This window comes from Schistocerca gregaria, chromosome 8, assembly GCF_023897955.1.
Source record: "Schistocerca gregaria isolate iqSchGreg1 chromosome 8, iqSchGreg1.2, whole genome shotgun sequence".
Taxonomy (NCBI): domain Eukaryota; kingdom Metazoa; phylum Arthropoda; class Insecta; order Orthoptera; family Acrididae; genus Schistocerca; species Schistocerca gregaria.
Window position 1 is genome coordinate 456,952,176 of NC_064927.1, and position 24,976 is coordinate 456,977,151.

The 24,976-nt window shown below is 45.5% G+C and overlaps 1 protein-coding gene across 3 annotated transcripts in view; it reads right to left on the minus strand.

Annotated features, from left to right (window-relative positions):
- Positions 1–22,506: 22,506 nt before the first annotated feature.
- Positions 22,507–24,976, minus strand: part of LOC126284582 (fatty acyl-CoA reductase wat-like) — a 226,256-nt gene continuing 223,786 nt past the window's right edge. For all 3 annotated transcript variants that reach the window (XM_049983603.1, XM_049983604.1, XM_049983605.1), the window contains one exon: positions 22,507–24,263. In XM_049983603.1, the coding sequence (XP_049839560.1) occupies positions 24,164–24,263 (100 nt within the window). In that variant the 3' untranslated portion in view covers positions 22,507–24,163. The remainder of the gene's footprint in view (positions 24,264–24,976) is intronic.

Below are 24,976 nucleotides of genomic sequence, written 5' to 3' on the forward strand. Positions count from 1 at the left end.
ATATCTTGGCGGGTTTACGTCAAATTTTTACACGATACTCAATTCAACACTCAGAGGTGGGAGAGGAACAGGTGGACAGAGAGAGGGAGGGAGGATGTTTCCTCACCTCCCTGCTTGTTTCTCCCCCCCCCCCCCCATCTGTTCAATTTCCCCCCCCCCTCTCCGTCTGCCCTTGGCTATGATGTGTCATCTTTGTGCCGACATTTTAGTGCAGTGTTTACAGTGAGTGTTCAGTGTTGTGTGTCTTTTCCGAAGTGTTGCGAACGGACATCATTCTGTCGCTGGGTGTGATTTTTATATCTCTTGCGAACAGAAACCAGACTGTCGCCATGTTTTTTAATTGTCTGTCTACTATCTTCCCTGTCTGCTTCCTGCGTATTTTATTAGCTTTGCCAACCCTTTGCTTTATGTTTTAACTTTCTCCAATTTTCCGCCGTTTTACAATTTAAGTCGCCGTTTTATCGCCTGCTTTTATTGTTTCTTACCTTCTTCTTACGTTTTAAAAAAGTCTGTAGGCTGCAGAGCAGCAAATAAGCTGCTGCCAGCCCGCCCACCTTCGGGGGGGAATCGAAATACAATAAAGGAAAAAGAGAGGATGTAAAATGTCGACAGATGGAGGGGGCAAGGAATTTAGGATGTATATTCAGCTCACATACATGTTTGGCAACTACCATTGCTATGTTCGCTACTTTATATATAAATGAGTAATGCGAATGTGAACTGATTCGTTCCGAATCATTAATAGTACAAATGAGTCATGGAACATGAAACTAACTAACTAACTAACTTTGGGCCTAGATTGATACCAGGTTCTTTGATTTCTGAAAAGCGTTCGGTTCAGTTAGAATATTTTACACTGTATCATGTATGAGGTGTTCTCCCCCTTTCATTCGTATATAGAGCACGGCAAGAATTCCTCTGTGCACACATAAAAAGTCTGGAATTGAAAGAGGAAGCTATATATATGTAAATTCCTCACTAAATACTAGTTTTTCAAACTTCGTAAGTAGGTTTTTGCTGAGTATTTCCGTTTAAGGACTTCCTAGTAGACAGAAGTCATTACGTACTTCTTAACAGAGAGAAACGGTCAGAGGTGAAAGCAATTTCTGGAGCATCCCATGGGGATGTTATGGGCCTGTTGGAGTACACAATAAATACATTGCGTTAAAAAGGAGTATACTACATTTTGGGAGGTGGTAGTAGGGGACAAATAAGAAAAAAAACGTGTAGTAAACATTCACTCTAAAATGCGTACAATAAAAGCTATGAACACTTGTTCATCTTCGCTGCTGTGAAAATCACTGCTTCTACTGCAGACTTATAGCTACTACGAACGGCCAAAGAACTGTAATAAACAATGAGCAAAAAAATGAGAGAATATTATTCTGTTAGCGTAAAACAGAAGAGCTTCTATTGTAATGTGCTTGCTCGATGGTTGCTTCCATTCGCCTGACCATAACAGAAGATCATGTTTGTCGTTTCCTTGGGGAACAATAAGAGGCTTCCATTTTGATAAGATCTAGATAAAACTGCAACGTATAAGCATTTCAAAAAGCATAAACTGGCTTCATAACCACTAATATAGTCGTTGCTCTTACGCAGAACTTTGAGTACGGTTAACAGAGCAGCAACTCTAAAAACTAACAGATGTTTATGCTGTATAATTCGACAACAACAGAGAAAAGAAACATCCTGCCAGATTCAAACTTTGTGCCGGACCGAGACTCGAACTCAGGACCTTTGCCTTTCGCGGGAAAGTGCTCTTGCCCGCGAAAGGCAAAGGTCCCTAGTTCGAGTCTCGGTCCGGGACACAGTTTTCATCTGCCACGAAGTTTCATATCAGCGCACACTCCGCTGCAGAGTGAAAATCTCATTCTGAACAGGGAAAAGAGTCTTCCTTTGTTTCTGTATTCTGTTGATCGTTCGTAAGAGCGAAGATCTTGCAGCAGAAGAGACGTGTTTCGGTAGCGAAGATGAACTAGCGTTCATAGCTCTTGAGGTATTTATTTGGAGCTCATGTTTATCGGGCGATGTTTTCTTGTTTTGATCCGTACTACCACCTTTTAAAATAAGGAATAATTTTTAACATCTTTTACAAGAATAGCTGTGGAACGTGGTTTTAGGTTGTTCGCTAATTGTCCTTGTGTATAAAGAAGACGCCCGAAAACTTCAGCTATACGCCGAAAGATTCGATGTCGATCGACACTTAGCGCAGAATGGTGAAATATCAATATAAACAAGTGTGACGTATTTTGTGTAAATTAGTTTAAAACCTAAATATTTTCAGTTACAAGATTGTCAGCTAGTTACTGGAGTTTTTTTTCTTTTTTTTCTTTTCTTTCTTTTTTTTCTTTTAAGAGAAAGATGTTATTGGACCAAACTGCTTAGGTCATCGGTCCCTAAGCTTACACACTACTAAATCTAACTTAACTAACTTACGCTATGGACAATACACGCACCTATGCCCGAAGGAGGACTCGACTCTCCGACGGGGAGTTATGTGTTATGTAACCAGAGCGACTTCGAGTGTAGTAACCACAGGAAATTATTATACTGAAGTCAGATGCAAATCAGATTCATTGGAAAAATCTTAAGAACATGCAATTTTATCTGTAAAAGTGGTAGCTAATAGAAGCCACCTATGACCTACCTTTGCATATTACTCGGCAGTGTGGGGCCGTTACCAGGTAAGACTGTGAGAGAAGACAAGGAAGAGTGACGGTCATGGAGATTGCGTCTCAGCATACAGACCACGTCGTTCTTTCCCACACATACCTCGTGAAATATTCACTCCGTTCAAATCTTATAAATACGACTTCATAAGGCGGTTTACCCGAGTCATGCATCTTAACACTGCTTCTTTGTAACGATGTTTGCCTGGATCAGCCATTCTGACATGGGTATCATGAAGCTTCGCAAGTTACTGCAGCTAAACGCCGGGATGGTTATTAACGATGGGCTATGCCTGTACCTTTCCCACCACACTGAAGGGTCAGTTTCTCCGTGCAATCACTCACTAAAGTAAGATGCACATAGAAACTTAATGGCAACGGCTTGCGAAGGTTTTTGACAGCTGTGTGAAGGTCGACCACTGACAAAAACAAAGGCCCTTGGGAACACATAGACCCCAAACTACAGATACAGTTTGACGCCACACGCAACCAAACTGATGTGGAGTAAATAAAGGCTCACATCTTGTAGAGCTCCCCAAGGACTGGACTGACTCACCTGCCACTCACTATTGTTGGTCATGGGTATGTATTGACGCTAGGCAACACCATGTTTTGGTGTCTGAATGTTTGGCACTAGTCAGATTAAACTATTGCTTTTAATCAGTCATAGTATAACATTATTTGTTTATGGTACATTTAAATTAAAATTTTTTTTTTTTAAATTTTCGCATATTGGTACTGTATTTTCTGTAGATGTAAAGTAACGTGTGCTATACTGGACTTTGAAGTTCTTTGCATTGTATGTGAGTAATATAAGTAAAATACTATGTAAATTGTCTATTACGTTGAATAATTTTCTGATGACATTTTGTATTTAAAAATATTTGTGTGTATAAATTGATCATGTTGATGTAAATTTGGCAGTTGAAGAAATGGTCACGCTTAGGAACAATGTAAGAAATAGGTGTTATGTAAAAACCAGTGTGCTTTTGTTTGAAATGAATGTGGCTCTGGGGAATGGAAAAGTTGGCAAGGGCGAATTAGTGCGTTACCTAGAGCAAGCGCGGGAAGTAAGTCACACAGTCTGTAGGCAGCAGTGATTGAGGCAACACCGTTGTGGAGCAGGGGAAGCTTTGCCTGCAACTTTGCACAGAATGCCTCGGATGTATACTGCAAACGGTTTGCGGCATATCTGCGGGTTGTTAGGCTACTGTATGTAAAATTGAACGACGCCAAGAAGAGAAATTGAGCCCATACAGCAATGTACTTGCAGGCCGTACCATGGGTAGCGTAGCCGTCATAATTGCTCACCACACCCAAGCCTTCAGCCATCACATAAGATTTTTTTGTATTTTTTCTTTTGCACAGCGTGAAATATTAATTTAAACTGTTTAATAATCACTCTTGAAATTTAAAGAAACTGGTTCTCCCTGTTATTTCATCCTAATCATACACTTATATAGGGTTCCTTCCTGGTGTTTGATTAATCCGCGTATCCTGCTTTACAGACTTCCGAAGTGCCAAGTTAATATAAAGAGCCGCCATTTAAATTGTTTTTATGTAAATAATAAAAAAGTTTTCTTAACTACTACAAAGTATAGTAGTAAAAGTTTGATTACGTAAAATTCAATCTGAGTGAAGCCAAGTTACTAGAATCTCTTAAATGACTATACAGAATTTATTCAAAGAGTAATAGCATTTGAAAGTAAAGACGTTTACTTGAAGTGAAATGTCAGGTATAAAAAGTGTGTGCTTTAGTGTCTAAGTATTTTAGTATTTAGGTGTGTTTATTATGGAAAGTTCTTTTCTTTAAGGTCCCCCCTGGCCAATTTTTTTAGCTTCCTTGAAGTTATCTACTGGGCTTCTACTCTTTTACTTATCCATTAGACACAACACACTGTCAAATCCTGTAAAAAGGGTGGATTTATTGATTAGCTTTTCCTTTTAACAGGACTATCCTCATATAGTGTACTTCATTTGGAAACTAAACTAAATTGTAGTGAGAGAATTATACGTGGCAACGTAGAAACAGGGTTTCTGTTATTTAAGTAAAAGCATGCTCAATTACAATAGTAGTAGGAGAGTTATAATAAGCTTTTTTAAAAAAAGAGTATTTCAGTCACATGTGTGAAACAACTAACATGATTACGGCTGGCTATAGTCCGTATAGTCCGTATTTAGTTATACGGGGTGAGTCAGGAGCAAACGTACATGCTTTTGGGGGGGGGGGGGGGTAACAGTATTGGTGATTCTGAACAAAAAACTTCAAATGAAGTTATGCCCTTTCCTTAACCGTATCTGTCATAGAGCTGTTTGAAAAATCACAGGTGTCAGTTCTTCACCAACACTCACATGAGAACAGAACCAAAGCGACATTAGTCTACGTAGTGTTGTCTTTGCTGGGCATTTCAATGCACACTTCTCTTGCGCGTATTATCAGCGACGAGTTCATGGAGTCATTTCTTAGCCAGCGATCTCATGTGACATTATTCCACTAGATTATTGTGTGTGTATTTGTCTTAAGAGCGTAGTCTATAGACAAAAAGTGGACACTAAGGAAGAACTTGTCGCTCGTATTTTACATGCGTGCGCTCAAGCAAAGGACTATACGAATGAGTTCAGATCAGCATCACAGCTGCTTGTCTAAAACAGCTGCAAAATACATTGAGTTTCACAGTGGACCTTTTGCACATCTTTTGTGACGAAATTTTCACAACTAAACAAGACATCAGATCACAGTATTTCCTTCACTATCATCTGTTTTTGTCCTGTTCCCCATTATTTTCGTCATTTTCCTCGGATATTATTAAGAACAGGGCACGTGTTCATATGACGTTTGTGTGCTTGAAACAGAGCGGGCGTGAGTCTCGCGTGTATAACAAGCAGCATGGGTGGGGGTAGGTGGAGGGGGGTGTGATGAGATTCAGAGTAGAGTTCCGCCTTTGTCGTCATCGCAAGTGGGCTTGCTTACCAGCGACCCCAGTGTGTGGACGACGCACCAGATGGAAAAGTACTTACAGCGAACACCGGACAGTTGGCTGACCCAGTCGAGGTTAAGTATCATGCACTGAGGGGACCAAAGACATGGGATACGTCCTAATATCGTGTCGGACCTTCTTTTGCTCGGCGTAGTGCAACAACTCAACGTGTCTTGGACTCGAAAAGTCGTTGGAAGTTGCCTGCAGAAATACTGGGCCTTGCTGCTTCTATTTTTTTATTTACTTATTTTTGATTCATCATTTTCCTGACTGGTTTGATGCAGCCTGCCACGAATTCCTCTCCTGTTCCGACCACTTTATCTCAGAGCAGCACTTGTAACCTAAGTCCTCAATTATTTCTTGGATGTAGACCAATCTCTGTCTTCTTCTACAGTTTTGATCCTCTACAGCGTCCTCTAGTACCGTGAAAGTTATGCCCTGATATCTCAGCAGACGCCGTATCACCCTGTCCCTTCTTCTTGTCATGTTTTCTGTATGTCCCTTTCTTCGCCGATTCTGCAGAGAACCTGATAGTCCTTACCTTATCAGCCCACCTAATTATCAACATTCGTATGTAGCACCGCATCTCAAATGCTTCGATTCTCATCTGTTCCAGTTTTTCCACAGTCCACGTTTCACTACCATACAATGCTGTGCTCCAAACTTACATTTTTAGAAATTTGTTCCTCAAATTAAGACCTATGTTTGATACTAGTAGACTTCTCTTCGCCCGGAATGAACTTTTCACCAGTGACAGCCTGCTTTTGCTGTCCTTCTTTCTCCATCCGTCATTGGTTATTTTGTTGTCTAGATGTTAAGTTTCTCGCTGTTCTCATTTCTGCTACTTCTCATTACTTTCGTATTTTTTCCATTTATACTAAATCCATATTCTGTACTCATTAGACTGTTCATTCCATTCAGTAGATCCTGTAATTTTTCTTCACTTTCACTGCCGCTATAGCCGTTCATAAATTCGGAAGTGTTTCCGGTTCAGGAAGCTGTGCATAAACTGACCTCTCGTTTATGTCCAATGACAATGTTTAATGGGATTCACATCGGGAGATAAGGGTGGCCAAACCATTCGCTCGAATTGTCCAGCATTATCTTCAAATCGGTAACCTGGTGCACTGTCATCCTTAAAAATTGCGTCGTTGCTTGGGAATATGAAGATCATTATTCGCTGGATATGGTCTCCAGCTAGACGAACATAACCGTCTCCAGTCAATGATCGGTGCCGCTGCACCAGACAACACAGTCCATTCTATCCAAACACAGCCCACATCATTACGAAGCCACCACCAGCCTGTACAGTGCATTGCTTGGGTCCATGGCGTCATGAGGTCTGTGTCACACTCGAACCCTATCACCAGCTCCTTCCAACTGAAATCGATATTCATCTGGCCACGCCACGGTTTTCCATTTGTGTACGGTCCAACCGATACAGTCTCGAGATCAGGAGAGGCGTTGCAGGTAATGTTTACATCTACATCTACATCCATACTACGCAAGCCACCTGACGGTGTGTGGCGGAGGATACCTTGAGTACCTCTATCGGTTCTCCCTTCTATTCCAGTCTCGTAGTGTTCGTGGAAAGAAACATTGTCGGTATGCCTCTTTGTGGGCTCTAATCTCGCTGATTTTATCCTCATGGTCTCTTCGCGAGATATACGTAGGAGGGAGCAATATACTGCTTGACTCCTCGGTGAAGGTATGATCTCGAAACTTCAGCAAAAGCCCGTTCCCAGCTACTGAGCGTCTCTCCTGCAAAGTCTTCCACTGGAGTTTATGTATCATCTCTGTAACGCTTTCGCGATTACTAAATGATCCTGTAACGAAGCGCGCTAGCAAAGGCACTCGCGTCGGTCGTCTGCTGCCATAGCCCATTAACACCAACGTTCCCCCACACTGCACTAACGGATACGTTCGTCGTTACGTCCCACACTGATTTTTGCGGTTATTTCACGCAGTGTTGCTGTTCTGTTACCACTGACAAGTCTAAAGATGCCACTGCTCTCCGTTGTTAAGTGAAGCCCGCGGCCAATGCGTTGTCCGTGGTGAGAGGTAACGCCCGAAATTTAGTATACTTGGCACACCCTTGAGACTGTAGATCACAGAATGTTGAATTCCCTAACGACTTCCGAAAGCCGGCCGCGGTGGTCTCGCGGTTCTAGGCGCGCAGTCCGGAACCGTGCCACTGCTACGGTTGCAGGTTCGAATCCTGCCTCGGGCATGGATGTGTGTGATGTCCTTAGGTTAGTTAGGTTTCAGTAGTTCTAGGGGACTAATGACCACAGCAGTTGAGTCCCATAGTGCTCAGAGCCATTTTGACTTCCAAAATAGAATGCCCCATGCGTTATCTCCAACTACTATTCCACGTTCAGTCTGTTAATTCCCGTCGCGCGGTCATGATCGCGTGGGAAACCTTTTCACATGAATCACCTGAGTACAAGTGACAACTGCGCCAATGCGTTGCCCTTTTATAGCTTGCGTACGCGATGCTGCCGCCATCTGTACATGTGCATATCGCTTTGGAGTGACTTTTTTTCAGATTAGTGTACATTGGCTACGCATATTGAGATTCGGACTCCCTTGTGGCCAGGAGCGACTGAACATGGCTGATACAGCTAAGTAGTCGGCGTAAGATACTGGATTAAGTGTGATCGAAGTAGCGTACTTCTTCTCTAATAAAATTTACACATTACATAAAATAAAAACAAACACACTTTTTGAGTAAGAGGTCATCTTCATATTTAACGGAACATTTCATTGCAGAAGCAAATAGTAGGAGTTCAACAAAGTAACGGTTCTAGAATGAAATATTCACTCTACAGCGGAATGTGCGCTGATATGAAACTTCCTGGCTGATTAAAACTGTGTGCCGGACCGAGACTCGAACTCGGGATCTTTGCCTTTCGCGGGCAAGCGCTCTACCGACTTTTTCTTTATGATTATAAATCAAGATACTCTATAGAATTTTCACCGAAAACAACTAAAAAAATTTCTGATTAATTTACTTTTTTAAATTTATTCACCAGACAGACAGTTATTAGACGAGCAAGGACAATGTTATTTCAACATACAAGGAAAACATTCGTGTCGTAATCTTCTATGGACACGGACAGATAAAAATAAAAAAGAAAGATTGGTTTTGAACACGTGGTGCAAAACTGTGAAACCACGATGCTAGCAACCTTTTTTTTTTATTTTATTTTTTAATTATGTGGAATTACCATCAGTAACATATAAAATAGAAAGGGAATTATAGGAATTAAAGAAAACGCCCTCCTGGCAGAACAGACAAAGCAGCATCCGCGTCCCGCCAACTTGTGGGTAGACGCACACCGAATCCCAAGGCAGTCAGGCATGTTCCAGGCACGTCTTCACGAAGAATATTGCATTTTCCGGTACATGGGACTGAGTCCTGGTATTACACACTCTCATTGAAGTCATCTTCTCATACCTGGGACACCCCAGCTGCAGGGGGGATCGAAGAAGGCACTACCCAAAAAGTTGGCATAGTACTGACGGTATCGCGGATGGTGCATGAGAAAAGTAAAGCGATCTTGCAGGAGTGTCCAAAAATAAAGAACACTCTTATCACCTTCATGGAACAAATAAGAGATCGAGAGACCTTTTATCCAGATCACAGCGTTGGTCTTCGTACTTGGGAAGTATGTCTCATCTGGGAACAGAAGAGATTTCGGTGTAATGGCATGGGGAGCCGTACGTAGAAGAAAGGCAAGTATCTTCTGAATCAGCTGCCACATCTCTGCAGAAGATCCACACATCAGTCGATGTTCGTCCGTATCAAGCGTTTGACAGCGAGGACACAGCGGCGAATCTGTCATTTTTATGGCATGTAGACGAAGTTGTGTCATGTATTTTCCATTAACGACCAAATACCAGGTCGCACGTGCGCTCGTGTCTAGGTATATATGGTGTACAGAACGCCATACCACGGGCCATGCGATCGTAGGATATCGCCTTTCCACAACATTCCGAGTGTGATTTCTCATCATGATTCGGTAAACATCACGTGCCATACGGGGTCTGGTACTAGGCAAGTCGGCATGGACATAACTGTATTCGATGAAAAAGGTCCGGATATGTGAGAGAGGGGAAGAAACATGGGCTACTGCAACGGGTGCCACTCGAGAGGGAGGGGCCACTTCATCAATCAGGCTTCCCGATAATCCGTTTCGGCGGCGGATCCACGATTTAACCATCGTACTTACATAAAGGGCAGCTGCTCTCGCTCGGACGTTGACAAGGCCGAGGCCGCCATCTCGAGGAGGAAGTGTCAGCGTGTCGTAGCGGACTTTGAAGATAAGACCCGCGCTAACAAAGTAGCCGAACGCCGCCTGAAGTCTGTGTGCCATTGCCTTTGGCATCGGTAAAATCTGTGCTAAATGGGGTAGTCGCGAGACTAGATGAGTGTTAACAAAATCCACCCTTTGTAACATGTCCAATGCTCTCAGGAGGTTGCCACGAACGTTCGTGCGGATAGCTTGAAGCAGGCGTTTGTAGTTAAATGAGATCGTGCGCTGTATATCACGCGTGAAGGTGATCCCCAAACATTTGAGCTTGTCCACTAATGGCAATGGTGCCACACTCTCAGCTGGAAGGCCTCTACCGACGGACATAGCACTAGATTTCGTCAGGTTCACACGGCTGCCCGCAGCAGCCCCGTACTGGTTGATCCACGCCAGTGCCTCTCGCACTTCATCCTCCGATAGAACCAAGAACACCAAGTCATCTGCATAGGCGCGGCAGATGAAAGAAGTCCCCCTCATTGTTATGCCTGTCAACCGGCTCCTCAAACCGTGTAATAGTGGCTCAAGGGCAATGGCGAAAAGCAGCGTCGACAGCGGACATCCTTGACGGACCGACCGCATGAAGTTAATAGGGCCCGCCACACGGCCATTGACCAGCACCCGCGACGTGGCACCTCGGAGAAGCCGCAAGACGAGGTGTATAAACCTGTGGGGAAAGGCCATCCGTCGGAGTACGTTTTCGAGAAAGTCATGACTCACTCTATCAAAGGCGTGGTCGAAGTCCACTGTCACTAAGGCACCACGACTGCGACATGTCATGGTCAGGGCTATAACGTCACGGTAATCGCTGAGTGCCGTCTGAATGTTACTATCACCTCCAAAGCACGTTTGATCCAGAGAGATAACTTGAGGGACGACGCGCCTAATGCGAGCGCCAAGAATCCGGGTAAAAATCTTGAAGTCACAATTTAACATGGTCAGCGGCCGATAATGTTCCACTCCTCGACCTCCCGATGGCTTGGGGACCGGGATAAGCAAGCCTTCTACGAATTCGGGTGGGAGAGGAAAGTCAGGGTTCATCAGTTCTTCATACATCGCAGTCCAGCGTGAGCCCATGATGTCATGAAATGTGTGGTAAAACTCCAGCGGGAACCCATCTGGACCTGGGGCTTTGTTTGCCGCACCCTTATGAAGAGCATCGGCGACGTCATCAGCCGTAATTGTCGCCGTGAGAATCTCCGCAGCAGACTCGTCCAGGGTATCTGTCAAGGAACGGAGGACATCAGACATTACCGCCACGTTCCGGTCCTCTGCTGCATAGAACTCGTTGTAGTGATCCACAAAGGCTCTTACGATGTCATTCTGGGACGTCAATCGACGACCATCTGGCATGTCGAGGGCGTTGATCAACTTTCTACGACACCGCTGCTTCTCTCGGATAACATGATGCATGGACGGGAGCTCTCCTGGTACACATTCGTGACATCTTGCGCGTACTACTGTGCCTTCAAGGCGGTGACGCATAAGAGAAATTATCTTCGCCTTAATACGTTGAATTTCAACCTGTCGTTGAACTGAGGGGGCAAGGTTTGAGAGTTCCCGGAGAATTGTGAAATAGTATTCCATGGTATGTCGGTGCCATAACATTTTATCGCGACCGTAATTCATCATAGAACGACGTAAAGCAGGCTTGGCGCAGTCGATCCACCACCGAAGTGTTGAAGGATACGCTGGAAGGCGTCTCACACAGTCGTTCCACGTCGTCTCTACGACCTGCCTACATTCCGGATCCTTGAGATGGGCCACATTCAGCTTCCACAGGCCTCGACCGCGCCACACCTTCTGCCTCTGGAGCGAAACAGTGCAAATGTAGGCGATATGGTCGGAAAAGGCGGTAGGCCATAACTCAGCGTCAAGCGTGGCAGTTACGAGTCCTGGGGACACGTAGACACGGTCAAGACGACTTGCTGAATGGCTGGTGACGTACGTATACCCAGGCCGATCGCCATGCACGCGGTCCCAAGTATCGGTGAGTTTCAGTTCATGCACAAGCAGCTTGAGTTCCTGGCATGTGGTGAAATGGGGATGTTGGTCCTTTTGGGATAACACACAATTGAAGTCGCCGCCAAGAACAATATGGTCGTAGCGTCCGACAAACAAAGGAGCGATCTGTTCTGAATAGAATCGCGACCGCTCCCGTCGCTTGGCCGTGCCCGAGGGAGCGTAAACATTGATGACTCGAACACCGTGGAAAGTCACAGCAAGACCCCTAGCTGATGGTAGGTAAATCACGTCATCTACGTCAATGCCTTCCGTTAAAAGAATAGCTGTCCCACTGCCACCGTCGGCACACGGCGTGAGGTAGGAATCATAGCCATAGACATTAGGAAACGTCGCCAGGCGAACTTCCTGCAAAAGGGCAACATCTAGGTCCGACGCCCTCAACATATCACGGAGCAATTGTAGTTTGACAGGGGTGCCAATGGTGTTGACATTGATGGAGCCAATCCTGTAGGCTTGTCGTAGAATTGGGACTACAGGGACGCTCATGGAGGCACGAAGAGCAGCAGCGAACAAGAATGTTGTCCCAGTAGGCTGCACATCCCCATCCTGTAACCCTGTCGATGAGGAGTCGTGGGCTGGAGCAGCGGCATTCGCGGCTGTCTCACTAGTTGGTGTTTCGTCGGCTACATCGTCAGACCACGCAAGGGTGCGTGGATGGTGTGCGTCCAGTGGAGTACCAGCAGAGTCCTAAGGCAGTGTCACGTCGGTGGTGGAAGAGTTGTCCTGGCTCAGCTGTTGTTCAACGTCCATAGGTACAGCGCCTGGTGCATGCAAGGATGGTTGTACGTCCGACGGAGTGCAAGTTGGTGCTTCCACCACGGATTCGTCCTTCGGGGGAATAACTTGATAATTTTGATCTTCATCGTCTTGAGACTGCGTCCTGCAGGTGTCAGACGGGGCGATCCGCCGTTTCCGACGTCTCTTCGGCGATCGTTGCTTGCGCACGTGATCTTCAGTGTCCGAAGACGCCTGGGGATCCGGATGTTCAGGCACAAAAGCATCGGTAGGCACAATCATGGAGTCAAGGGCCATCCCCTGTCCTTGAGATTGCTCACCACTGCACACGTCGGGAGGAGGAGGCAAGGGCGTCGGTCCGTCCGCAACAGCCTGAGGCAGTACCGGAGACGACGATGTACCAGTAGTAGGAGCCAGTGGTGTTCGCGGTCGGGGGTCGCTATGGAGAGCTTCGACAAACGTCAGCGGTAGCGACGTCGGAGCGGTCATGGCCGGCAGGTCCCCAGGCGGTAACTGTGTGATTCTGCGCTGCAGACAGCTGGAACGGAGGTGTCCTTCTTTGCCACATCCCGAGCATGTCTTCGGCTGTCCATCATAAATAATAACTGCACGGCAGCCACCAATATATAAGTAGGACGGCACATGTTTGGTTAGTTCTATGCGGATCTGCCGTACTCCATTGAGAACCGGGTATGTAGTGAACTGAACCCACTTCTCAGCTGTGTGGCTAATCACTTTTCCATATGGATGGAATGCAGATACCACTACCTCTGAAGGCACCTCGAAAGGGAGTTCAAAAACACGTATCGTGCGCAGTCCAAGTCCCGCATGTTCCACAGTTACGTCACCAATGTGTCCATCAGAGTGACGGAACTTAAGACCACTTCGAGTTGCATCTAGAATATTTTCACATATGTCTTCGTTGACCAATTTCACGTATACCACACTGCTCACTATAGAAAGGTGGATGCCAACAAGATCGTTGCAGTCAATCTTGACTTCATCTCTGATAAACTGTTCGATTTCCAGTGCTTTTGGTCGGGCATATTCAGGTGCAAAGCTAATCTTCAATGTCGATTTTCGGTGGGCATAAGCCATTCTCTGTCGAATGAAATATAGCGCGCTAAGACGGCAGAATCACGTAAACAACTCCGCGAGCGAGCTGCGCGGCGAGGACGTAAACAAGACGTCCGTGCCGCTAGCGTGCCGAAAGGCGACTGCGCCGACTGAGCTACCCAAGCACGACTCACACCCCGTCTTCACAGCTCTAATTCCACCAGTACCTCGTCTCCTACCTTCCAAACTTCACAGAAGCTCTCCTGCGAACCATGCAGAACCAGCACTCCTGGAAGAAAGGATATTGCGGAGACATGACTTAGCCACAGCCTGGGGGGTGTTTCTAGGTACTGGCGGAAATAAAAGCTGTGAGGACGGACCGTGAGCCGTGCTTGTGTAGCACAGTCAGTCGGCTTTCAGCCGTGATACCGCGCGGACGGGCTCGGCGCGCCGGGCAGTGCTCCGCAGGTGTTGCTGTTTACCCGCCAGCGCGCGGTCGCGTCGTTCTCTTGCCGTATAGTACCTGTACTGACCCGACATGGCGTTCTCATATCGAAAAGCTACAATCAAGCTAACGCATCGTACACGAGACCGAAGGCCCATGAAATTGAACGATTTCTCAGAGACATCATGCACATAGAAGCACAAGAACTGATAGGAATTCATCTGTCTATTGTAACCAGCACAGTGTACCTCAAACTGATTGACGATGCGGCCTGCGACAGATTACTCCAACGATCTGCGAACGGCTTTCGCTCCTGTCACGCAGACGGTAACGTGAGCGTGGTAGGAGTTGACCATGCTGGTCTGGGGGTGCGTACCGTGCGCGTCTTTGAACTACCGTTCCAAGTTCCTGCCAACCTAGTCGTTGATGCGCTGCGGCCATACGGCACAGTTCTGAGTCACACAGAGGAGAAATGGAACACATTAGAAACGTACCCTGTCCTTAACGGGGTACGACAAGTGCGCACAGAACTTAAGAAGCACGTTCCATCATATATTTTCGTTGGTGGCTGCCGCGCAATTGTTATATATGATGGACAACCGAGGACCTGCTCCGGCTGCGGCCAGAAGGGCCATGTTAGAACTGAGTGTCTGCAGCGACGCCTCGTTCAGGTGCCCCGCAATGAACTTCCCCAACGATCCACTATGACCTCTCTCCCGCTAACGTATGTGGAGGCGGCACGACATGATGTGATGGATGATCAACACATGCCACCTCCTCAAGCCGCTGCCAGCTCCGTTGGAGAGTCAACCCCGTCGACGACGACGCACCCCAACGGTGTAGAGGTTCCTACAGCCTCTGCCCACCGCAGCGTCGTGGGTGCCCAGCCACCGTCACTGTCGGGATCGGACACAGGGGTTCCTAGCGACCGATACTGTGTCGAGCCCCGCCCTCCAGTGGATGTCGAATCTCGGACCCGAAAGCAAAAATCACCCAAGCGACACAAGAAGAGGCGATTGTCAGCTGAAGAACAGGACAGGGATGTGCAGCCGGCGGAAGACATCGACTTCATTGACTCGCCCACAAGTGCAACGCACGCCAGTGGCATCATTCCCCAGAAGGTGCCTGAAGACAAGGAACACACTCCTAAATCTGGTGGCCCAGAAAACGAGCCGCACTGCGTCGACTCCCAAAATGTGGGCTCCTGTGAAAGCGACCAGCCCCCAATGACATCACAATCGTCTCTTGGTGATTGGGCAGACGATATGGAGGCAGATGATGCACAGCACACATCGATATCTCCACCAGAGCCCATGGCTGACATTGATTCCGGAGGGCTCTGCCAGTCAGGGACTCATACGGCACAGTAATGCACAGCGTGCTGATGGATGGCTGTGTGGTGTGTGAGATCACTATGGGATTGCACTGCCACACTGCCTCCGCCACTTGATATGTCTCAGTCATACCGAGTGGGAACAGTCAATGTAAATGGTGTCCACTCCACTGTCAAGACCCGCATGTTACACGACATGATCAGAGCGGCAGACTTGGACATTGTCCTTCTCCAGGAGGTCCGTCCCGAGCTGCGTTTAGACCTATATGGCTACACCATGTACAGCCTACCCGTAGGCGATGGCGCAGGAGGAACGGCCATCCTTCTCCGAGATGGCATAGACGCAACGGACGTGACGTACTTGCCGAACGGGCGAGGCATCGCGCTCACACTTGGCGCAGTCCGCCTCATTAACGTCTACGCTCCCTCCGGTAATTCGCACCGAGGTGACAGGCATGTCTTCTATTCGGAGGAGGTAGCCCCACTTTTGCAAGGAAATATGGACCATTACATAGTGGGCGGCGATTTTAACAGTGTTCTGCGGCCCGAGGACCAGATACCGCATTTTGTCCCATGTCCGGCTCTACAAGCATTGATACGTGACCTCGCGCTCCACGACACATGGCTCTTACATCATGGGACCCAGAGTGGATATACGCACTTTACCAGCCATTCTGCCAGTCGTCTGGACCGGATATACGTCTCGCGTGCCCTGCGCACAGCAACCCGTGATGCAGAACTCTGGCCGACGGCCTTCACGGACCATCTCGCGTACATCTGCACTGTCACCTTACCCCGACAACTCACAAGGCGCAGCAGGGGCCCGTGGACGCTGAACGTCTCCCTCCTTCGCGAGGAAGCATGTCGGCGAGCAGTCACTGACACGTGGCGTCGATGTATCAGGCGCCTGCCCATGTATGCTTCCACGTTGCTGTGGTGGCTGGGATGTGTCAAACCTGCACTCCGAAAGACCTTGATGGTCTACGGGCGTGACAGATCGAACTGGCAAAGGGCAACATCGGAATTTTACTATACAGCGTTACGTGAGCTGGCGACGCAACCACCGTCTCCCGAACGTCAGATGTCCGTACAACGTATCACAGTTCGTCTACTTCGCATCAGGACGGAGCAGCTAGAAGGTGTCCGCATCCGTGCGCGAGTGCAAGACTATATCGCCAACGAAACAGCGTCAGTGTATCACATTGTGCGCGAGAGGCGCCACCGCAAACGTCAGCTCATTACGGCGGTAAACACGGAGGAGGGCGGCCGCGCAGTGACACAAACGGACGTCGCACACACGTTCGCCAGACACTATGGGACCTTGTACATGGAAGATCCGCGGAATGTACGTGATTATGACGAGCTGTTGCACGATTTTCCCGCCCCTAGGGACGTGGCGCCCGATGATAGTCTGCTGTTGCCCATTACACCCGACGAGCTGACATCGGCCTTGGCACGTGGAGCACCGAACAAGTCGCCTGGACCTGACGGTTTACCCCTGGAATTCTACCGCACTTTTTACCACCTAATGGGTGACAAGTGGGTCCAAATGTTTCAAGACCTGATCCGCCCTGATTTCACTGTCCCCACAGAATTCACAGAAGGCATATTGATCCCAGTACCGAAACCGAATGGTGGTTGTAGGTGGCAAGATTTTCGCCCCCTCACGCTCCTCAACAACGACTACAAGATCTTCGCCCGTATCCTCCGCGCGCGTCTCCACACCGTTATCGGGAAAGCCATTCACACCGATCAGACATGTTTAGGTGGTGTCAGCAACATTCATACGGCGTTAGCAGCATACCGCGACGTAATTGCTTTGACGGCGACCTGCAAAATACGAGGCGCCCTTGTCACCGTCGATTTTGACCACGCATTCGACCGCGTCGACCACGGCTTCTTACGCGCAGTTTTGCAACACATGGGCCTCTCTCCGGAGTCTGCACAGGTGGTCCTTCGACTGGTCCACGGAGCGCGCTGCCGCATGATGGTCAACGGTTTTCAGGCTGGTCACATTGTTGTTGGACGGTCAGTGCGACAAGGGTGCCCCCTGTCGGGTATATTATTTGCTGCAGCGCTTGAACCAGCTTTACATGGTCTACGGCAGCGATTATCTGGTATCTCCTTACGGGACGTGACCTTTCGTTGTGGTGCATTCGCCGATGACGTGGTGTTCCTGGCCAGATCAGAGGATGAAATGCATATGGCGCTACAGTGGCTACGCCAGTACGGGGCGGTCGCTGGGAGCATCATCAACGTGAAGAAGACAAAATACATGGATGTCGGAGGGGGGCTTTCCCACACAACGGCAGTGCCCTTTGACAAGGTGCCCGTACTCAAGTGTTTAGGAGTGCAATTCTATAGCAATGTCCGCCGCACGGCGGCGGCTACGTACCGTCGGCTCCTACACCAGACACGTGCTCTGCTGCAGGACAACAAACTGCGGCGCTTGGATATGCTCCTCAGAACACGTTATGTCAACACCTATCTTGTCTCAAAACTGAACTATTTTGCGCATATCCTTCCCTTGACGGCTACGATGGCCGACAGATTTCAAGCAGCATATGGACATTTCGTAAGCACCGGTCTTGTTTTTAAAGTCCGATACGCCACCCTGACACTACCGCAGCGGGCTGGCGGTAAAGGTTTAATTCATGTATATAGCCGCGCGCGATCGCTTTATCTCAACACTATGCGTCGCAAGTTGACCGCTGACCACGCCACTCTGACGGGCACCCTGATAGCGGAAGTGGCACCACACTCTCTACATCCCCCGGTTTCTGTAGGACACATTTCACCGGCACTCACCCACATCAGAGAGTTCTTTCTTGACTTCAGCTACTTAGGGTCAGAACTTCCGACGACACGGAAGTCCGGCACAAAAGACTATTATCGCCTCTATCAACAGCGGCAACCTGTAAATACGGTCGTCCACAGACATCCTGAAGTTGCCTGGAACACCGTGTGGCGAACGGTACACACGCCTTTTCTACCTACGACGGTGCGTTCATTGTGGTATGTGGTTGTGAATGGGAAGTTCGCAACTCGTCAGAGGCTACATTCCATACATCTGACGGACGACCCCTTGTATCCGACATGCTCAGTTACTGACTCGGATGCGCACCGTCTGACGTGTGCCGCGACCAGCGAGTGCTGGCTACTGACGCAGCGCATGCTCGCATTACTCTTGCGGCGATTACCGGAGTCAGTCTCCCCTGACGAAATATTGCGCCCCGACGACGCATACTTTCCATCAACCAGAACGAACGCCCTTAACTGGCTAAAAGGCATGGCCGTTTACTACATATTTTGCGATGCTCCCAAAGGCACACTCGACTTTTGGTCCCTATTGATGACAACACATGCAGCTTTCAGCCGCCACCCGAAGTACAGAACTCGTTTCGCAAATTATTTAGGTTCATTATTTGCGGATCCTCCTTCTCACTGGGGCGTTCCGGGTATGAGACGCTGAAAATGAAGAATCCTGGAGCATATTGATCCTCTACGGACGGAATAGGGGGGAACCCCTCCCAACAGACGAGAAGACGACTCGGACGCTCGGCTACGGCAGCTGTAGGATCTTTCTTTGTCATGAAAAAAAAAACAAATAAATAAATAAAATAAAGAAATAAATAAATAAAACTTCGACAAACCCACTACATCCTCTTCCTGATCCTTCGATCCTCGAGGAAAAAAAAATAGCACACAGTTTTAATCAGCCAGGAAGTTTCAAAGTAATGGTTGTATTACATTGGATAAGGAGTAGGTTTTTTCGATAGATATATAGTCAGGAGACCATAGAGGATGTAGAACATGCCATGAAACAAGAATATGTGATACATGTTTACAAGAAAGGCGAGACACTAATGTTTCTTGCATAAATCCGAAGTTAAATGGTCTTCATGGATGTGGAATAAGTCAAAAATGTCTAAAATATATTTTCATTCCAAAGATAATAACAGACTTTCAAAAAACATGGAAATGTATAATAAACTGGTGTGAAACACTCTGGCAGTTTAGCACTGCGAGCCAGACCAGAGTCGCGCTGTCTGTGGCGCCCTGTCACGGTTCGCGCGGCTCCCCCCGTCGGAGGTTCGAGTCCTCCCTCGGGCGTGGGTGTGTGTGTTGTCCTTAGCATACGTTAGTTTAAGTTAGATTAAGTAGTGTGTAAGCTTAGGGAGCGATGACCTGAGTAGTTTGGTCCCGTAAGACCCCACAAATTTCCAATTTGCCAGATCAGGACTCCACTCCAACGTGGAATCTGAGCTACCAAAGCATGACTAACGACTTACCCTCAAAGCTTTACTTCCATCATTACCTCATCTCCTACCTTCCAAACCCCACAAAAATTCTGCTGCACGCCTTGTGTCGCTATCACAAATGGAAGAAAAGATGCTGCAGAGACATGGCTGAGCCACTGCCTAGTCTATCGTCTCACACATGTGGGGAGGAGGGACGGGAAGCGATTGGGGAGGGCCTCCATATTTGTGACGTAAGAGAAAACTGTGCTTAGATGTGTGTGTACGCTTTGTCCGAAAGCACATAGACCAGCCGAGACTTGTTCTAAATTTAGGAGTGATAACAGAAGTGAAATCATAATTAGACTTGCTGACGACTGTGCATGTACATTGGTGCAGTTTCCAAGTACGTCGTATTTTTCTGTGCAGCAAATGGATGTTTACTTTCTCGTACATATTGAAACTTGTTCACATCTGCAGTTCGTTGGGGGGTAGATTTTGATAAATAACACAGAAAGTTTTGGTTTCTTTTAGTTAGATTATAGCACGCACTCTCTTACCTTCTGAGTTTACAACACAGTTTTGAGTTTCAGTAGCTCACGTCCACTGTCAGCTTATGGAACATATACTGTCAGCTCCTGGTGTTGAAATATGAGTTGTGATCCAGTAGCTGAAACCCACCGCCACAACAGTCGTTTTTCTAATGTATTTAGGGTTACAATAGTCACCGTATTGGGGTAATAGTAGTCACCTTGTCAACTGACCTTCACTGTCCAGCGGCATCCACCATGCACTTGTGGCAGTGGTAGTCATCATGACTTTGGTAATGGCTGACAACTTGTCAACTGGCCACCGTTGCCCCAGTACTGTCCACCATGTGTTCACAACATATGGAGAAGTTTGTTACAGTTTCCTGTAATGATGGTGGCGTAAGGGGCGATTTGATACGATTTTGCTGTACCACTGTGTCGAACAGTGCAATTTGCTACACTTTTACTTTAACATCTCGATGTATGGGGCATTATGTTACAATTTTTCTGTAACATGCGAAATATGGGGCAATCTGTCGCTATTTCATTTTATGCTTATCTGTAACCAAATATAAAACGGGATATTTTGTTACAATTTTGCTGTAATGTGACCATGTATGGGAACAAAGTTCATTTAGTCTCCACTACGCAATGCTCAAGTTAGGGTTATCAACAGAATTTGACAATCGTTTTATATTGCAAGGTAAAGTTAATGCTCTAACACAGAGTTGCTGTACTGTTGGGGTGACTTTGAAAAGTATTTGAAAGTGGGTAGTTGAAAGCATGAGAAACCTCATTTTTTGCCTGTACGAATGTGAACTACTAATGTCCACTACCCTATTTTATCCTAGTGTTATGTAGTATCCACTGTGTGACTCAACGTATAAGGCAGTGTTCAACAAGTGCGCATGAAGTCGTAAATTAGATCGCTAGTACCAATAAGTGAGCCAGGCGTGTCTTTATAAATAATACAGACAATTTTATTTAAGTTTGGTAAAAAGAGCGAACTATTCTCACCGACAAGGACAGCTTGCTGGAACGGCAGTGGAGTGGGCACTGTTATGAAACTTCTTAGCAGATTAAAACTGTGTGGCAGACCAGGACTCAAGCCCGGGAGTTTTGTCTTTATGGGAAGATGCTCTACCAACTCAGGTATAAAAGCATGACTCAGATCTGCCGCCGCAGATTTAGTTTCTACCATACCTCAACTCATACCTTCCAAAATTCACCAAAGTTCCAGTCATACCTTGCAAGGTTAGGATTCCTGGAAGAAAGTTAAATGATAAGACGTGGCCTAGCCACAGAATGGCGGATTGTTTCCAAAAATAATTTGCACTTAGCAAAGGAGTGTGTGCTGATCTGAAACTTTCTGGCAGATTAAAACTCTGTTTTTGATCTAAAAAGGCCATGGTTCCTTGTTCCAGTCCCGGTCAAGCACAGAGTTTCAATCTGCCAGAAAGTGCCAATCAACACAAACTCCACTATGCTCATGTGAGGTACGTGTATTCTCTTCAACTGAAAGTCCTTTCAGTAACAGAAACTGTATGCTACTGATAATTTTTCTTAACTACTTTTTATTGCGTTTGATCAGGTCAAATACTTTTAAAAATTTAGGCAGTAATATTATTAGTCGGTAGTACATTATTATTGTTTTGTAATAACATCAGTGTAATGTATAATAGTAACTGTTTCCTTACAGATGAAGTCCATTATTTTTATATCACTGTAGGGCAAATGTGGATTAATATTCATAAACTGCAGTACTTTGTGAATGGTGATTACATTTTATCCAACACTTAAGCTCTGATGTGCACTTCGCTACAAAACTGACATTTAGTGAACTACAGTTATCCATAAATGGATTTATGTTGACTGTTTGCAAAGGAGAGTGGCGATATGAATTACATTTAGCATGCCATACTTTTGTCTACCTCCTGCAATTATTTTGGTATACAAACCACAAACTATCGAAAAGGAAAATATGTTGCTGCACATTTAACAAATAAAATAATTCATTTGAAACCAATAAGACCTGACACAGAAAACTGAAAGAAATAATAGAAAAATGCCATATGCTGTGAATACCCATCATCTTTTATTTCCATTGCTAATCGAAACATAGGTCTGACATATTGTTATTTAATATGTGCAAAGAGGCAGAATACAGGAAACCAAAGAGTATTCTGGGCTAATAACTATATTATAAAGTGATGCATACAGTTAAACCAAATAAGAAATTCACTTCACGGCCAGTAACAAAGATCACAAGGGTATTGTATTTCTCAGAGCAAGTAGATCAACAAGATGATGGGCAGAACAGGATAAATACAGTTTGTGATATAATTTAATTAATTTTATTTTGCAATTAAAATAAGAATTGTGTATTAAACTGTACAATTTAATTTACAGCATACGATGTATATAATCCTTACAATGATTTATGTCACTAATTTTGGGCAATGTACTACAATTTTTGGGTTTCAAGATATTTACACCTACTTAAATTACACGCAATAGAATACAAGTTATGTTTAAGGATATAATGAAACATGGAGGACTCAAGAGAGTGGTGATCAATACAAGATATTTTTGTTGATTATAGCGATATAACTCAGTACTTGAGAGATAGTCAACAGAAAAAAAATCTTCTTCAGGTACTGTGTAAACGCACAGCATGCTGCCAACCAACGGCTAAAAAAAAAAGTGCTTCTTGAAATGTTGCACATAGTCAGTGGATTGAACCAATTGGCAATCCAAGAAGAGTTTAATGATTGTTTATTTTTCCATATACCATCAAGAGACAAAACATTACACAAAAAAGCATTTCTTTAGAAAAGGGCATTTTGTAAAAATTTCTTGTATATTCTATAGACAACCTTGGCTTATTATACCAACTGACAGCCTCATGTTGCACAAATCTTACTTTTAACTCATAGTTTTAATGTAATCATATATTGGTTATATTGTACAGCTGTTTTTAATTTAACTGTGGATAGTAATTTGTTTCCTTTAAAATTCAATTTTCTCCAGGGCTTTAGTGACTACCTAGAAAAAAATTCAGGCAGTAAATTGATTAATTATTTGTTGTGAGCTTTGTTCTGAATAATGCACGCTTGTAGTTGATGAAATCTATAGAATCCATTGTCTGTGTATGTAGGGTGTAAGTTATTTTTCTGTATTGAAACTGACTTTTCAGATTGGGTGATATTTACTATCAACTAAGAAAAGTTAATATAGCCACATGACTATTTTTTTCTCGTCGCAGTAGAAGTAAGTTTTGAAGAATGCAGTGAAACATCATACAAAACGTATAGCTGCTATTCAGTGGTAAATGCATGAGAATAAATTGACAAAATCATGACAAGAATCATCAATGATATTGCCAGAAGTGAATCTGGACCAAATTAATGAATGAAGTAAACGTATTTAATAGTTCGTTTATCTAGGCTCACCTGCGTTATCTATTGAGTTTTGTCAGCTCAGAATGAGTAATCACTCTGCACTAGTGTGTTTCAGTGTGGTAATGTGTGAATCTTGCCCGTGTGTGCTACTAGGCGACACACTGTAACTGAAGTCCTCTCAGCTGAGTACAGTTTTTCTTGCTGATTAACTTCGAGGGACAGAAACAATAGCACAAATTCCTTCAGCAGTAGGGTCGCGTTTTCCTCTCTTCCTCCACCATCATCAAGATTATTTTCGGCTGCTGTTTCTTTGTGTTTGCCACAGAATATTATCACGCTTTTAGTCAATAGAAAAATTGAGTCTTCAGTGCTTCATTTCATGAAATGTTCCCGAAAACGTTTAGTACAGAAGTCTATGTAGCTCCACCTGCCCTTTGTCAGCGGATGACGGAAATGATGCTGTTACCGGCTCTCCACGCGATGCTAGCCAGTAACAGGAATATCAGTGTGTTTACTGCTCTGTGTAACCACAGCAACCTACGAACAAAAACAAAATTTTAGCTGAGAAATAACAAAATTACTTATTCAGTCATAGATCCATATGTAAATTAAGAATTAAGTTACAGAAACAAATGGAAAGGCTATTTTGGCTGCATTAAACTTGATAGAACCACATTTCATGAAACCAGCAGATGCAACAATAAAAATAGCTCCCAAGAAAATAGTTCTCTCTCATATTCAAATTTGTACAGCTACAGACTCATAACACTCTATGTTACAGATGATAAAACCTCATGTGCAGATGAATTAAGTAATGTTTGTAAAAATGACTACTACACTGAAGTGAGTCGTATTTTGCACTTTAAAAATTAATGTTTACAAATTTCGAACATGACAATTACGTATGGCAGTATGATAAACAATGCGTTAGGCGAGAACTTTGAACGTTTTGAATTTGGAGTAGTATCGTTGCGAAATAAGGAGTGAGTGCCACGAATATGATACATGAACTGGAGTGGCAGTCATTAAAACAAAGGCTTTTTTCCCTGCGGCAGAATCTTCTCATGAAAGTTAAATCGCCGAGATTTTCTCCGCTCAGGGACTGGATGTTGTGTTGTCCTAATCATCATCATTTCATCCCCATCAACGCGCAGGTCGCCTAAGTGGCTTCAAATCGAAAGACTTGCACCAGGCGAACGGTCTACCCGACGGGAGGCCCTCGACACACGACATTCATTTCATTTTTCCTC